Here is a 17,107-nt window from a genome sequence, read left to right on the forward strand (position 1 = left end):
AAGTTCTCTTCAAAGCTGAGGCTGAATGAAAGCTTCAGTCTAATTCCAAGAATAAACTTACAAAGACAAAAATACCCCCTTGAATTAAACTTAACAGGAATGTCCTACTGATTCTCAGAAAATATTTCCATTAACTGTAAAATATTAAACTTAAAAAGGTCCAGGTTTTATGTATAAACTCTACATTAATAACTTTCTTAGTATCAGCTATATTTGCATTGTGTTTAATCTAAGTCACTATGGTTTGTAGAGACTAAAATCTTCAGATAAAAGTCTAGAAATATTTCCCAAAAGGATTTACATTGTACTTTAGGAGATTCACACTGCACATTAATTGTAAAGACTTTTTATGTCAAGCCTTGTTTACCAAAATGGACTTCCAGGAATTGTGTTTTTCCTTTAACATACGTTAGTATATGAGCACTTTATGGGTCACCTAATTTCAAGTAATGGTGGAATATCCCTGTACCTGGTGTGGGACCTAGAGTGGGTGATATAGAACAATGCATATCCTCAACCAAAACTAAATAGAATATTACAGAAAAAATGTAGTGTGTTATGGATACTTTTTAGTTAAAAATGCTGGTTATGTATCAGATAGCATTTGAGTTAGTATATAAATAATGAAGAGGGCTGAATATATTTATTTTGTGGAAATCATTATTTCATGTGTTAAAAATAATTATTAATCATATACCCAGAACATGGCTCTGTTCATCATCATTAGTGAACTAAACAGTCAAGAAAGCTAGACTTTGTAGAGCTTAAATTCTAGCAAAATGCTCAAAATATTTCTAAGCATTATATATATATTCGGAAATAATTTTAAAATTTATGAATGTATGCTATAAAAAATGTTTATATAAAGTATATTAAAAATAATATTACACATAAATATGCATCAAATTTAAAATGCTTAGAGAATAATAGGTTCAGTCATTCTTTTCCTGCACTAATTAATATTGTTTTAAAATATGGATGTATATTGTGCTTTGTTAGTGGAGTTTGAAATGAGTTCAGAAAATGCTTTATGTTTGTAAAAGATATGAAGGTAGTTTCGTAGTATTTTTGAATCAGCTTCATAGATCTACAAGTTGGGTGTTCCCTGGCTCTACTATCCAATCTGAACTAAGGTGCATCATTAATTGTCTTTTTATTTTGTTGTATCATCCATAAAACATGGATTCTTATATTTGCCCAGTCTATCTTGTCACACTTTTAAAAAGAGAAGATCATGATCAAGTGAATACTTGACAGTACCACAGTGGATCACTGAAAGCTAGGAGATAACTTATTTATACTATGATTTTGGCACAGTGAGGTTTATAAGGTCTCACTTTCTTTCAGTGAAAGAGACATACCTTTTTCCCTGTAGGGGGCAGTATGAAAAAAAATGGGATCACATTTGTGAAATACATTAACTTCAATAAACAGAATAACTACATAGTGCAAAGGAATGTTTATACATTGTTTTTATTTTGGACAACTGACCATACCACTAATTCTCATATCTCTAAAATAATCCATTTTCATGTAGAGGAAGGTATGCAATACAGGGGAAAACATACTACATGAGGAGTCATGGCTGCCAGAATTCAAAACAAAGATCTAATGTTTATTAGCAGTGAGGCTGTGAGAAATAATAGATAATGCCATCAACTCTCAGTTTTCTTATTTGTAAAAGAACCTATTTGCCCACTTTCATCAGATTATCAGACAGCTCAAAATAATGTATGCAGAAGTAGTCTGTAAATATAAACTATATCAACTCAATTTGTTTTTATTTCATTTTAAAATACTTTGTAAACTGCAGCAGGTACACAAATATGTCATGTTCATATTGGTAGCTATAAAACCACCCAGCTCTAATGATAAGATTTGAATACATCTTGCTTTCAAACCTAGCCATAATTTATAACCAGGGAGAAATAAGTGGTACTTAGAGTGATGAAATACTATGCCTTAAATTCTACTTATAAATAATCGTGTACCTATTTTTTATAATTGCATTACTGAACCATAATTTTATGATGTGAGGTAAACTTATCTACCCACTCTCATCTACCTTTCCTTGTACAAAGTCAAGAAAGCTTTCCATCATCAGTTCAATAACACAATCGTTTCGTTATTAATTCAATGTTCCTATCTGTATTGAAGGAAATTCATGTGAATGTGAAGGTCAGGAAATGATGCTTAAGGCAATGAACTCAGGAATAATTCATCAATAGATTAAGGAATCGCTATATAATAGTTGGTAGAACAGGGGTCTCAGTGTGGAAGGACACAAATGTCATCTCTAATACCATAACTAGATGACTTAACGCTTGATAGTGACATCTTTTGCTATGGCTTATTGTTATAGAATGGAGGATATTTGACACAATGATTTCTAAACCTTCTTCTATCTATAAATCAAAGGTATCACACGACCAGAATTCTAAACAGAGCTCTTTCACTTGCTAGCAGTGTCATTGGTTTCTCTGAAAGAGCACACTCATGATTAGGTAACCTCTTTCCCTACACAACTCAACCCTTTAACATTATCTCCCCACCTTTTCATAGTATTTGACCTCATAGTCCAATATGATCCCATTAGGATGTTCAGGTTCTTGCCAGGATAAAGAAATGCTGTTTCTGGATGTCCGATCTTTCTTAATCGTCATGACAGGTGATGGAGCTGTAAAGAGAGGATGGGAGGGGATGATGGGATGAGGAAAATTAATCGGATTGGGAAGGGCAGTAAAGAAGAGCAGAGAGGCAAGGGAACAAGCAAATGGAGTCTATTGTCGTTCTAATCTTTGGCAAGAAGGACTATTTCCATTTCAAAGGCTCCTGAGTATTAATCTGGCCTCATATCAAGCCTCAGAAGCTGGATTATAGCCCTGGTACCTACAGGCCTATGGAAAATGAGCTGAGATTTTCAGCTGCTGGTGGACTAGTGGCAAGTGAGCATATGTTTTCAATCTGCTACTATAATGTAAGCCATGAAATATATTTGATATATTAAAAAAAGAACAAAACATCAGGACTACCTATTTGTTATAACGTTGCAAAGTTATGAATGCCAGATTCTTCAGCTCATTGGTAACATTTTCACATGCAACTCTGTAAGAAGACTGGAATCCATTACGCACAAGGAGTCCCATGGTATCCATAGGTAATAATAATATTCAGTGTATTGTAAAATAGGTAGGATTTAGGGCATAGTACAATAGATCTTGACTTCTGACAAAAATCTCTCATGAATAAAAATATATATCAGGAAGAAACAATCTCTGCTTTTACATTTTCATTTCTTAAAAAAATATATATTTAGTAAGAAGTACTGAGGAAATGAGTACTCTTTGTGTCACAACTCTATAGATACATTTTGAGACATCTTATTGGGTGATGACTCTATATTTGTTGTGTTTTTCTATGCATTATCAAAAGTATAGAATATGAATAAAAAACTGTTTGGATCAGATATCATAGGGTCACCATTTTTTTTAATGGAAGATTAAATATGTTTTAAGAGATATACTTCAAATCCTTCCATTAAAAAGAAAAATGCATACTATCCATCAAAGTACCTTTGGTTTCTTTTTTTTTTTTTTTAATAAATTTATTTATTTATTTTTGGCTGTATTGGGTCTTTGTTGCTGCGCATGGGCTTTCCCTAGTTGTGGTGAGCGGGGGCTACTCTTCATTGTGGTGTGTGGGCTTCTCATTGCAGTGGCTTCTCTTGTTGCAGAGCACAGGCTCTAGGCGCACGGGCTTCAGTAGTAGTGGCATGTGGGCTCAGTAGCTGTGGCTTGCGGGCTGTAGAGTACACGCTTTGTAGCTATGGTGCACGGGCTTAGTTGCTCCGCGGCATGTGGGATCTTCCTGGACCAGGGATTGAACCCGTGTCCCCTGCATTGGCAGACAGATTCTTAACCACTGTGCCACCAGGGAAGTCCTACCCTTGGTTTCAAATCTCAATCTTGCTACAATGGCCAACCAAAATACCTCACTGTGGGGCTCGGTGGCATTCTGCCGTAATGCAATGCAGCAAAATAAATTACAAACATGAAACAAACAAAAATGTAGAATTCTCAGGCACATCAACTGCTGAATTGTTTTCATTGCTAAAGGACATTTTTTTTATAGATTTTTCTCAAATCAAGGACTATTAGAACCCAGTATATTTGTATTCCCTACAACAGCTAGCAATAAAGTTCCCTATATGTTGATTTGATGTTTCTATGATTATTACTTGACAACTTTTGCATCCAACCTCTCACCTAAATTGTTCCTGTCTATAAATGCCTTTCATTTTTATTCTTCACTTAAAAATAGAGCTTTCATTAAACTTGCCTTGTGACACTTTTTTAGAAAGTGTAAACCTAAACGAAAGATCTATTGCAGTACATTTTCCATCCACCTATTTCTATTATTTGTAAGATCTTCTTATAAACTTTTGTAATTAAAGCCTCATAACTTTAATGGCCAGGGGATGATTACTTAATCTTTTTCCAAAGAAAAATGTAGGTGTTGCTTTTCTGATAGAAAAGTAAAATCATTTTCTTATTCACATCTTGCTCCCATTAACAATTAACATTCTTTCATGTAACTTGATGTCATTTACCTTTTATGTTCACTTTCTGTCTATTCAATATTATTGTTGTCTTTCTCAAACTGGCTTCACAACACCCCCAGCTCTCACCCCGAGGCAGTTTGCTGCTCTGAAACTGATTCTAAGCAAAGGATAAGTTATTTTGGTTATATTTAGTTGAAATTTTATAAACATATTTGAAGTTTATAAACACGTCACTGAGTTAGAAATAAATAACAGGTACATTAAATTTTTAAGAATTAATTTCTTTTTACTTACTCTAATACTTAGAAAAATCAATTTATTATTTAATCGTTAATAGAATAATTTCAGCCCCCATGTCCTTGGAACCAAATTTTGCTTTTTGTACAAAAATAATGGAGAAATTCCACCAACTTTCCTCCTGAAGTAAATGCATTAATAGAATAACTTCTAATGTGTGCTTACAGAGCATTTCAAAGAAGCTGAATGTTGGAACTCTTTCCTAGTAAACCCATGGAGACCCTCCCTACTTCGTTTCATACCACCGTGAACCTGGTTTCTTTTTCTTAACAGTTAAAATACATTTTCAAAGAAGGTTTGAAAATGAACAGGTATAGCATCTCTCCTCAGAAAAGAGGAGAGAGAAAATAATTCATTTCCAAGAACAGTTGTGAAGAAGATTGTATTAACTTTTTAATGAAAGCTTTCCAGGCTCTTTTGGGGATCTGCTTAAATTTTATTGCTTCTGCACTGGGCAAGACTTTATAACTGTTGAAATTCTTCAAAGGTCTTTGAGCAAGCTGCAGTGCCCTGTTGGACTGTAATAAATAGCCTTTTGTAGTTCCACACTTACTTAAGTAGAGGCAATTGCTCGACGCTTGTGCCACCTCTAAGTTAAATGAACCTTTTCGGATTGCTGCTTTTAGGCCCCTGTTAAGTCATTTGTTCTGCTCTTTTAATACACACCTCTTGTACTGGCTGCATTTCAGCAGTTTCAACCCAGTACACCAGCTGAAATCCTGTTACATTTAGGTAATGATCATCAATATTTTAATATTAATAAATAATTAACAGAAATTGTTTTTCTCTCCCCTAATAAATAATTTTAAGACATAAGAAAACACATGTAGCAAGAGAAAAATTCCATGGGCACTCCACAGTATCCACGCTTTCTAAAATGTTTTCTAGAACACTTCTTAATTCATGTCTTGAAGTATAATTTATCCATACTTGCTCATGTGTTGTAATACAATTTGTAACATTGATGAGAAACAGTGATTTTTTTTTTTTGGTTCGTTTTTAGGTATCTAAGAGTGATGTGTTCAAAGTAATTTTCAAAATTCATAGAAATTCTTATTTTTCTGTATAAAAGAATGTGATACAATTTATATCAATGATGCAATGTATATCTTACATTTGATTTATTTTATTCTCATTGATCTGTTTTTTCTAAATTTGTGATTTGAAGGAGTGGTGGGTAATAGTTGTACAGAATGAAAAAAAAATCCTAAAATTAGAGAAATGCTTGGAAGGAGAGTGAAAAGTTACTGAGGCAGAGGAAGCATAGGTTTTCCCTGGTGAAATACTGGTGTATAAGCTAAAATAGCAATTACTGATGAACACTTCAACAGCCCAGGATTAAGAGATTTATGCTGGTGACTTTTATATACCTCAAATGATATATTATTACAATGATTCTCTTATTAACAGGAAGAAGTTGATGAAATTGATGACTAAGTAGGTTGCTATGAAACGGGTCCAGGAATTTACACAGTTTAGTGAATGAATAGTTTTGTAGGGGAAGAAAAAAAAAGAATAAAAATTAAAACAGTAGGAAGATAATAATTTTTAGTAAGTTAATAACTCTAAAGTAATGTCTGGGTGTGTAACATACATTTTTGTTGTGTTGGTATTTGAGAGGGAGCAAATATTTGATCCTTAGCTTTTGCTATTCTGAGTATAATTGGATATACGTGCTCTTTGGAAAATAAAGAAAGGAGATATGATATACTTGTAAAGTGAAATTTTTATTTTTAACTAAAATGTTTCTTAAAAGAATACAAATATAAGAGAAAAACAGTGAAGGTTGGGAGGGAAGAAGAAGCCCATAAATCATACAGTTAATCACCCTCCATGAAGTTTTTCTGAACTTTCTCCACACCACTGAAAAATTCGGAACACTCTGAATACTGACAAATTTCTTAACTTGCGGTGTCACAGTGAACTTGCTCATGGCTCTCTCAATTCATTCTTTAAAATTTTTCTTAGGTCACGACATAGGACTCGACAGATATTTCACCCCATGTTATCTAGTAATATGTGTTTTGTGAAAGCTGGTATCAAAATGCTTTTCAATTGCTGTTCTAAGGAGACATACCTTTCTGGGAACCAAGGGTTGAATTATTCCCTGAGTATTTTCTTCCCTATTTCCAGGCCACTGTAGTGGCAGTTTCTTGAATCAGAGACATGCATGACTAGTCCAGAAGATAGACAGAGAAGTATAACCCTTAATAATTCATAATTGAACCCCAGTTATTTATTTACAGAGGAAGAGTAAGATTTTCTCTCAATATCCGCCTAGCCTGAGCCATTGATTGCATCTAATGTAATAATAGAAAAGCAAATTACAATGGGAAAGCAAAGATGTCAGGCTAAGAAAGGTTTCTATGTAAAGAGATCTGGTTAGAGATGGGGTTTGTGTAGCTCACAATTTGTATTTGAATCACACAATACTTGTGCATCCAAATCTACTGTCAGACGTGGAAAGGATTTATTATTTTAACTATGGTGTTTTTAAGAGGCATTTACCCTTATTCTGTAACTAAAATATGACCCATCCTTAGAATCAGGAAGTCAAAACTTCAAAGTTCAACTCTAAGGATCTGGTTTGGTTCGTTTGTTTTTATTGGGACTTTTCTCTTTCTGGGTCTGGGGATTTCTAATGAACCTCTAAGGTGTCTCTGTGGTTTAGAGATTGGACAAGTTAAAGTAATAAGAAAAAAAGGCTCAGTATGTCTTTTTCTAAGGGAGCCAAAGCTTTTAAAAATTATCTCCATGGGAAAATATCATCGAGTAAATGGTTGAAAGATTTTTCCTTTGAATCAGGCATGCCTTTAAAAGCATGCCTCTCTTATTATTTTGTACCATTCATTACAATGCCCACTTAAGAACATTTCCTTAGTTTTTTTCAGAAGTGGACATTTCTATAAAGTCCAGAAACACTCTTGAGTTTGAATGAGCATAATCATTCATAGCTTAATGTTCTCCATCTTACCACCCCTATCCTGATTTCCCCAACTTGTTCTCTGGAATTTCCTGTTTTGATCCCAGGACTCACCATTTTTACAGCCTACCAGTTTGAATTTCAGAGTTATACTTCTTTATATTTTCTCCCTCACCAATAACACTGTATGCCAATCAACTTCAGCATCTGAAAGTCGATGAATTTTCTTTCTACCCAGTTATAGTTCTTTCAGCCCTGCTTCAGTTCAAACCATTGCCATCTTTCACGTGCATTGGATTCTGTGTCTCTCATCTCAATCTTTCCAGAACTTCCCTCAATTTTCCACACATTTTTGATTTTTTATCATTTTATAAAGCAAATAAAACATTAACCGTCTTTTCCTTCGAAACCTCATAATTTCAAATCAGTTTTCCTAAACTTGTTAACTAAAAAATAAGTTTCAAAGTAAAGGTCTAGCAATCTATATTTTGAAGAATTTGATGTCAGAAATCTCTTAAGATCACACATTTGGGAAATTCTGGACTACAATAGGATATGTAATTTGAAATTAATTACATTATTATTTAAGATTCCTCATTAGACTGTAACATACATACCAGATTTATCATTTATTGCTCGCCTTTCAAACTAAAATTCTAAAGACAATTCCTTAGGCCACTGCCTACAATTGTACTTGTAATATACTCCCTGTCTGGAACACTCAATCTCTTCCCTTTTCCACTGGAAAAATCTCTTCTACTCATTATCCTTAGAAAGGCATTGCTAATATACAGCTTTTTTTGAGTCCCTTAGGCAATAGTTAATCAGCTCCTTCCTCTGTTCTGATATATAGTATAGTTTTTCATTCTCTTATTATTTAGCCCATCTCATTGTGTTGCAATTACACCATTTGCTTACTAATGTGTCTTCCCATTAGATTGTAAGTTCCTCAGAGTCTTTAGTGCCTAGCATCACACCAACTGTACATAAATCTATTTATTCAGTTTGGTTAGCTTTGCAAAAAAATGTACAATATATTTTGTGACTAGTTCCTTTGAAAGATAATCCTATTTAACTCCTGATTTATTATTAAAATAATAAAATTCAAACAAAAATGAAAATTATAAGATGTTAAACAGATACCTTTTTCTATAAAATTATATTGTTTATTTTGTATAGTAAAGGGAAAAATAATTTTCTAAACTGAATCAATAGTGCTGGGAGAAAAACATTCTAAAACGTATACATTGAAAGTAAATTTTGAGCAAGATCTCTCCAGAGGGGAAAATTCTGGTCAAAATTTTAGGCTTCTTAGTTCTAAATTTGTAAAATCTTTAAAATTTTCATTATTAAAATTTGAATATTCCAGAGTAGTTTTAAAGATTGGAGAATGCAGTTAAAATGTATAATCTCATTCCCATCTCAGCATGGAGCAATAAAAGAGAAAGAAAACAGTAGTAATAGAAGGGTTCATTTCATAGATGTTTATTGCATGAATTCATCAAAAGAGATGCTGTTTTTCATTTTTCAATTGATCTTTAACATTAAGTTCTCCTTCTTTTAATATCATTCAATATCTTCTTACAATCGGATCAATCTTCAATACGTTGTTTAAAAAAAATCTAGTTCTTCCTCTCCTTTACTCTCACACTACTACCATACTTATCACACTTCTGACACTTCTGGTCAGCAAATGTGTAGGTTTCCCCACACTAATCAATTCTGATTTGGTTTCCTACAATTTAACTGATTTTTGACACTATTTACTTGCAAGTAGTGTCATATTCCACACGTTAAAGGCTGAATCTCATAACACTGCCCCTCATCTCAGATGCTAATCACAATGAGAAGCTTCCCAGGTTACCCACAATTTCTGTGTGACTTGGCTACAAATTGGAGGTTCCCATGACCCTCTGCTCTGGCTCAATTAATTTGCTAGAGTGGCCACAGAACTCAGGGAAACACATTGACCAGTTTATTAAAGAATATGATAAAGGATACAGAAGAACAGCCAGATGTAGAGACATAGGGCAAGGTCTACGAGGCTCCTAAGTTCAGGAGCTTCTGTCTCTGTGGAGTTGGGGTGTGTTCACTGACCTGGAAGATCTCCTAACCCCATACCACTGGATTTTTATGGAAGCTTCATCACGTAGGCATGATAGGTCATTAACTCCATTTTCAGCCCTTCCCCCTTATCAAGGGAATGGGGTGGGCTGAAAATTCCAGGCTTCTAATAAAGGCTTGATCTTTCTGGTGAGCAGTCCTCCTCCAGAAGACATTCAGGAGCCCACCCAGAGTCACCTCATTAGAACAAAAGACACTCCTATCACCCAAGAAATTACAAGAGCTTCAGGTGCGTGGTGTTAGGAACTGGGGTAGAAGACAAAAGGACAAAAGATGTTCCTTGTACTCATCACTTAGGAAATTGTGAGTTTTAGTAGCTCTGTGCCAGGACCAGGAGGCAGAGAACAGTATATATATTTTCTATAATCTCCATATGTAATATGGCTTTGAAAATCTATGGGAGGTAATCATAGGTTTCTAGATATAATTCTTCACTGTGAAAGAGGTTAATAGTGACACATAGCTATTTTTAAGGGTTTTATTATCCACTAAGAGTTAAGTCTAAAATAAAAAAATCTTGTAGGTAGGAAATAACAGAAAGTAGAGCAAATAAAGATTTCTTTTAAAACTAGTTGTCTTTGAAAAATGCAGCATACCAGCAAAACTGTCATAAAATATTGAGATTCCTGGAGACATTATATACATTTATAGCATCAGTATATTTTAGAAAAAAAATAATGTTCCTTGGATTTGCTGAGATATTCTACAATATTCTTCTCTTTAAGTCTTTTGAAGAGCCATGAGTACTCTCAACATGCCTGTAGTCTCTGAGTCCAGTGAGCCCTAATCAAGGACTTCATGCATGTACAAGGCGATGAAAATGGCAGGTAGTTATTCATAATGTGTGTGTGTGTGTGTGTGTGTGTGTGTGTGTGTGTGTGGTGTTTAGCCTAATGTTCTCTATTTACACAGATAATGTGATGCTGCTGGAGGGTCTAGCTGTCTTTTAACAGGAGACAACTAAAATCAAATTACATCTAGGGCATTCTTTTCCTTCATCGATTACACATGAAGCATAAAGTTCTCTTAAAATTCCTAGACAGGTAGACATTGAGCTCTGCATGTATTATTTTAAACTATGCAATATTCTTTACATTATTTCTGAAAATCCATACTTCACACTTCTAAGGTCTGAGCCTAAATTTAGAAAAATGCATTCCAGAGATAATATACATGGAAAGGATAGAATCTTCCCTCCCAGAGAGCCGAAAGTTGTCTGAGAAATTCCTCACTTCATAAGATTTCTAAATATCTTACAATTTCCAGAAGATACAACTTGGCTTTGGGAATAGCAATATGTCTTAATCCTGAATTTTTCAAAGTTCTTCTTGGATAAGCTTCCTAGTTATTCTATTTAGAAAATCTGCTTTGATAGGATTTTTTTTGTTTTGTTTTGTTTTTTGTTTTTTGTTTTTGCGGTACGCGGGCCTCTCACTGACGTGGCCTCTCCCGTTGTGGAGCACAGGCTCCGGACGCACAGGCTCAGCGGCCATGGCTCATGGGCCCAGCTGCTCCACGGCATGTGGGATCCTCCCAGACCGGGGCACGAACCCGTGTCCCCTGCATCGGCAGGCGGACTCTCAACCACTGCGCCACCAGGGAAGCCCTGCTTTGATAGGATTTTAATATCCCAAGTTCCTAACCAATGTAGGATTGTAAGCATGTTGTCTTCATTCAGCAGCTTCCACAAAATAAAGACAATAGAGTAGAAACTTCAAAACCGAAGTTAATAATCCAAGTTTAAATACTAAATATGAAATCTTGGGCAAAATCAAATGATATACAACATTTAGTACAGGCAAAATTATTTTAGTATAGATGTCGCCAAAGAGTGAGAGGAGCAGCTGTTGAATACAGATAATAGGGATGTCGTGGGGAAAAGGGTGATGGTACAAGATCAAGACCAGATGAATGAAGAGAAAGCTTCAGTCAAGAACTAGGCTAACCACAGTGTGAGGTTTTGTTTGTTTGTTTCAAAGGATTGCTGAGGTAGTATGTCTGTTCTGACTCAAGAGTCCTTCAGGAGTAGAGTGGCCACGTTCCAGCACAGGACAGAAGGGACTAAATCTGGACTACGGTGGTATTCTCTGTGGAGCTTCTGACAAGCAGCCTGCTGCCTTCTAATTATGTGCAGCAGTGGACTTTACAACTTTATACAACTTACAACTTTAACGCACCTTTGGAGCAAAAGAGGACTGCCGTTGACCCAGCTTCCGCTTTACAGATAATGGCAAGAAAACTAGTCTGAAAGGCTACCCTCTTGGGTCTTGGGTTGTTTGGTTCATGTGTTCAAGTAGAACAGAAAGGAGGACAAATTTACAATATATTATGCATGTTATATTTAGAAAATAGACAAAATATATACTGGTCTTAAGTAAATTAAACTTTTATTCACAAATTATAACTATATAAGGAAAGGGGGCACTGATAGAAATACTCTGTATTTTCACAGGGGTAGATATGTTTATTAAAAGTCATTTAATTTTCCTTACAGTTAAGACAATTCACTATATATAAATGTTACCTCAATTTAAAAAGAAGTAAAATATATGATTTGCATAATTAGGTCTTAATATTGATATGTCACACTATTAACTATATTTTCCTATTTTCTGTTTTTTGTGTTTTTTTTTTTTTGCGGTACACGGGCCTCTCACTGTTGTGGCCTCTCACGCTGCGGAGCAGAGGCTCCGGATACCCAGCGGCCATGGCTCACGGGCCCAGCCGCTCCGCGGCACGTGGGATCTTCCCGGACCGGGGCGCGAACCCGTGTCCCCTGCATCGGCAGGCGGACTTTCAACCACTGCGCCACCAGGGAAGCCTTATTTTCTGTATTCTTTATGCTCTGGCATCTGGAGCCTTGCTGACCAGGGATAGGCTGCCTCTCCCAGGGTTAGCCAATTCCTAGAAATGGCAAAGACTGGCCCAAGAGTGTGCCTCTCATACTGCAAACTAATCAACACATTACCTTCTCCATCTGGCTCTTATGCTGTACCAGGAAATATTCCTCTGCCCCAATCATCCTAAAACCAGGTACCAGACAACTAGAGAAAGTCCTTATACCTCACAGTCTACTGCTGAAATTATTCAAACTAGCCAATCCTAACTAAGTATACTTACCTTATCTCCCCTTGCCTTGCCTTTCTTACAAAACCAGAGTAAAGGCTCTTGCCCATGCTTTTTCCTTGCTCCCTCTACCTCCTGACTGACCCTGGTGTTTCTCTGTGTGGTCCTCCAAGGTATGACATGCCCCTTCCTCTTGGGGACTGTAAATAACAAACTACCTTTTCAATAGCAATTATTTCCTTAATCTGCTGGCCTTACTATACCTGAATAATAATAAAAATTACATTTTAAAATAATCACTGTAGTGGAATAGCATCTAGATGTTTTTTCAAACAAATAAAAGACCTCTTCTTGACAGACAGCTAATGCGGTATCTAAGGAAATACCTGGTATGCACACAGTCTTGCAGTAATTATTTTTTTCTTACTTTATTCAAACCCAGAAACTGCTATGATGCACTGTCTTTGATGTTTAACCAACACTCAGGTTTAAAATCTACCAGTAGAAGCTTTGATAAAACACATTTTTAACCTATTATGCTATTTAAGGGAGAGGTACTTCTGCAATTATAGGCTTTCTGCCTGTTGGACACCAGTATCTCTGCCCATTAAATCCATGATTTTAGTCAAACTTCATTGTTAGATACTAGACACTAAATCCTAAGCTGACATCCTTATCTGGACCTGCTCCTAGTTGGTTTCATTGAGGCCCAAGGTAAACAATTTTGTTCATTCTTTGCTGGATCCTTTCATTTTTATAAGTAAGAAAAGAAGACAGAGAAAATGATATCACAGTGTGTCAGTCCAGAATTCTTTAAGGCACCACATATAAACACTCTTGTAGTAGGATTAGTTGGGGTTTGTGTCACAGGTAATAAATAGCTAACTTTAACTGAGGTACTGAAATTTGAAACACGTACACACACACACAGATTTATGCATGCAGGCCTTTGTATAAAATCAAGTCCAGTCCTACAATAACTTCACTCTCACTTATATATGTTCTTGGTTGAGTGAGAAATTGATTTATTCCTGAAGGAATGACAATTGCCCTTATAAGTATCATATCCATGAGTGAGCAACCATTACTTTACTCTTCACTGTTGTATGAATCATGAATTTTTATAACGCATTTTCCCCCCATAAATGTACACCATAGAAGTATATGTTGCATCTAAATAGTATTGATCCTGTGTGTGGAAGCAGAAAAAAATGTTGAGAAATTCTGCCTAGCATATGGCTTGTATAGGCCTGGCCTATATGGCTTGTGTATGCCTAGCAATTCTACCTTGAGTGCAACAGAGACTAACTGAAGCAGGGAGGGAGGTCCTTTTTAGCAATCATGTAGGTTGATCCCTTCCTTTAGGGAAGTAAAAGCCCAAACCTCCCATAACAGGAAATCTGCAAAGTCTGGTCAAACATTTGGAAATCAGATTTTCAAATTAACTCAGAGCTATCCAATTTACTTACATACAGAAATTCTCATTGGCTTGAAAAAAATGGGAAAAGGGAGTATTCCAGAAAAGAGAACATTTTTGATGGGTCATTATATAGAATGTAAAATGTTTTGATGACAATAAAATCATCTTTCTGAGTAGCCCTACTTCCATGTTGCTTTTATGCTAGGAACTTATTTATAATATAGATATACTCTTAACATAATAGTTTTTATTTGTTAATTCTAAAGAAGTCACCTGAAAAAATTTTAATAGGAAAAGGCTAAATACACTTAACTATACATGAATCCTAATATTCACTTCTGCATCATCCCAAACCCCTGATCAATTAAAATTTAACTAATTAATTACTAAAAAGAGGCTGTGTTTATTAATTTTTGTAGTCTAGCTGTCTGTAATTTGCAGGTGGGGAATATGCCAATTTGAGTGTTTTGCATATTTATATAAAGAAAATGCACATCAACAGAGACTTACAGAGTCTCCAAAAGCAATTATGCCTGCAAAATTTCTCTTTTGGCTGTAAAATTTGCATTGCCCACGCTTGCACTTACTAAGACACTTCCCAAGCAAATTCCCTCATTCTTTGTCCCCTATCACTTGATTAAGAAATACAAACATTTAGTTGCCCTAAATAATATTTCATTCTCCACAAACAGAGATTTTTAAAACTGTAAGCAGAAAACAAAGAGGAAATTGCAGAGGCAGACTACCTGCTGTTTAATTTCCATGATGCCTGTGGCCTGACCTCTTTAGTTCCAGGCACAGGATTAATTTATCTAAAGAATTTTTGTCAAATACCTTTTTAGCTAGCCATGAATTTGGGAGTAATGCTAATTCTCAAGTCCATCCAAATAAGGAAAATGCATCAATACATAGTTTTGCAATTATGCAAACTTCACACAATTGACCTTAGAATTTTGAGAGCTGGAGCAGATTAGTTTTTACATGCCCCATAAAAATTTTAGCACATTAGAAAAAATAGCCTTAAGTTGTTCCATTTTTGGATTGCATAAAAAAGCAAAAAGGAAGTTATGCAGATACAAATATAGTAATACTTGTTTCATTTGAGTTTGACTTTCATTTCAATGTTTATATTTGGGTTCCTGCATTTCTAATTCCCAATAGCTGACAAAAAATTGTCTTTAGTCTACATAGAACAGTTCTCAGACAATGCTGCATAATCTTCAGATTTTAGAGGAGAGACATTTCATTTTAACTGAGGTGTGGAAAAATTCTAAACATTCATTCCCAAGCTTGTGAACTGAACTTAAATCACTTTGTGTTGAGTTTTATTTATGAAAAAATAAATTCAATGTAAAGACTCAAATTAAAATTATATTTAAAAACTGAGTTAAAAATGCAGTGATGAGTTCATCATCATTACTTTTTGGAGGGCATAAAAATATTCTAAAACTTATTTATGGTGACAGTTGCATCTGTCAGTAAAATTACTGAGGATTATTGAATTGTATATTTGAAGTGGGTAGATTTCATGAAATGTAATATATACCTCAGTAAAGTTATACAAAAAAAAGAGAATAACCTGAAGTAAAAAGTATGCATTATTTACCAGAATTGAGAGGTGGTTAAATTAATTGCATGGCTTTGAATGATTTTGAACTTTTTCTTTTTTACTGTGCTCCATATATTTTATCTAATTTTCAGAATTGTTTGTTGAAAAAAAAACCCTGTATAAATTATTATACAGACAGGATAACTGGCCTGGTCTGTCAGATTTCTTCTAGAATTGAAAAACAATAAGCCAAAAATCATTATTATTCACATTGCACAGTCTGTGGTTTAGCTTTAGAAACATGCTTTTCAAGTTAAATTTACTTCAAAATGTACCTAGCTAGAAGAAAAAAATGAGGGAAAAACGCTAGAGGCAAAGCAAACCTGAGGTTGCGAAATCTGGCAGTCCATTCTCCAAACGCGACTGAGTTTTCCTATCCCTGTTACATTCTAGGGGGGCTCACAGTTGGTTTTCATATATGCGTTTACGGATCTGTGTACACATCTTGCTTTCCTGAATGGCTAAAGTATGGTACTTTACTCTTTGTTAACCTTAGAAATAACTGACTGTCAAACTGATTTGGGGCTCTATTGGCTTGGTTTAATCCTCTGAAAAGGGATCCTGAAATAAGAAGCCTCTAAGACCAGACGCTGGGTTCTAAACAATGTATAGAATTTGCAAATAGGTACATGTGGAATGAATATTCCATTAACATTTGTGCTCAATATAAAGCATCCAGTGCATAGGCAATTACACATAATAAAATGTTTGTGTTCTCTTCATTCATATTGTTTTTAAATGTACAGCCATAGGTTGGGAAGTGCTTTAGGTAATTTACCACTAGCTTTCTTGTGAAATGGTGGATCCTGAAATCAGATAAGAAAAAAAAAATCAACCCAAGTAAAACAAGTTTTGAACAACAAAAAATGAGCATGTCCTTATTGCAAAATCCATAGCAATTAAGCTTATAATAAGGGAAGTGACTACCAGAAAGACAGACACAGAAGGAAAATTGTGAGAAAAATTTTCCAACACATTCCATCAAAAGTCAGCAGAGTTTTACAGGAAACAATCAAATGATTGTAGAAAGAAAACATGCAACCAAAGAATTTATTCAGTTAACATCTATAATTTAACAAAATAACATGTTCAAAGTCATTTTTCTGA

At 34.9% G+C, this 17,107-nt stretch overlaps 1 protein-coding gene across 1 annotated transcript in view; it reads right to left on the minus strand.

Annotated features, from left to right (window-relative positions):
• Window positions 1-17,107, minus strand: part of EPHA3 (EPH receptor A3) — a 374,642-nt gene that overhangs the window by 80,311 nt on the left and 277,224 nt on the right. Inside the window, exon 6 of the mRNA XM_019922227.3 lies at window positions 2,553-2,677. Within this exon, the coding sequence (XP_019777786.1) occupies window positions 2,553-2,677 (125 nt within the window). The remainder of the gene's footprint in view (window positions 1-2,552; window positions 2,678-17,107) is intronic.

This window comes from Tursiops truncatus, chromosome 4, assembly GCF_011762595.2.
Source record: "Tursiops truncatus isolate mTurTru1 chromosome 4, mTurTru1.mat.Y, whole genome shotgun sequence".
NCBI classification, from domain to species: Eukaryota; Metazoa; Chordata; class Mammalia; order Artiodactyla; family Delphinidae; genus Tursiops; species Tursiops truncatus.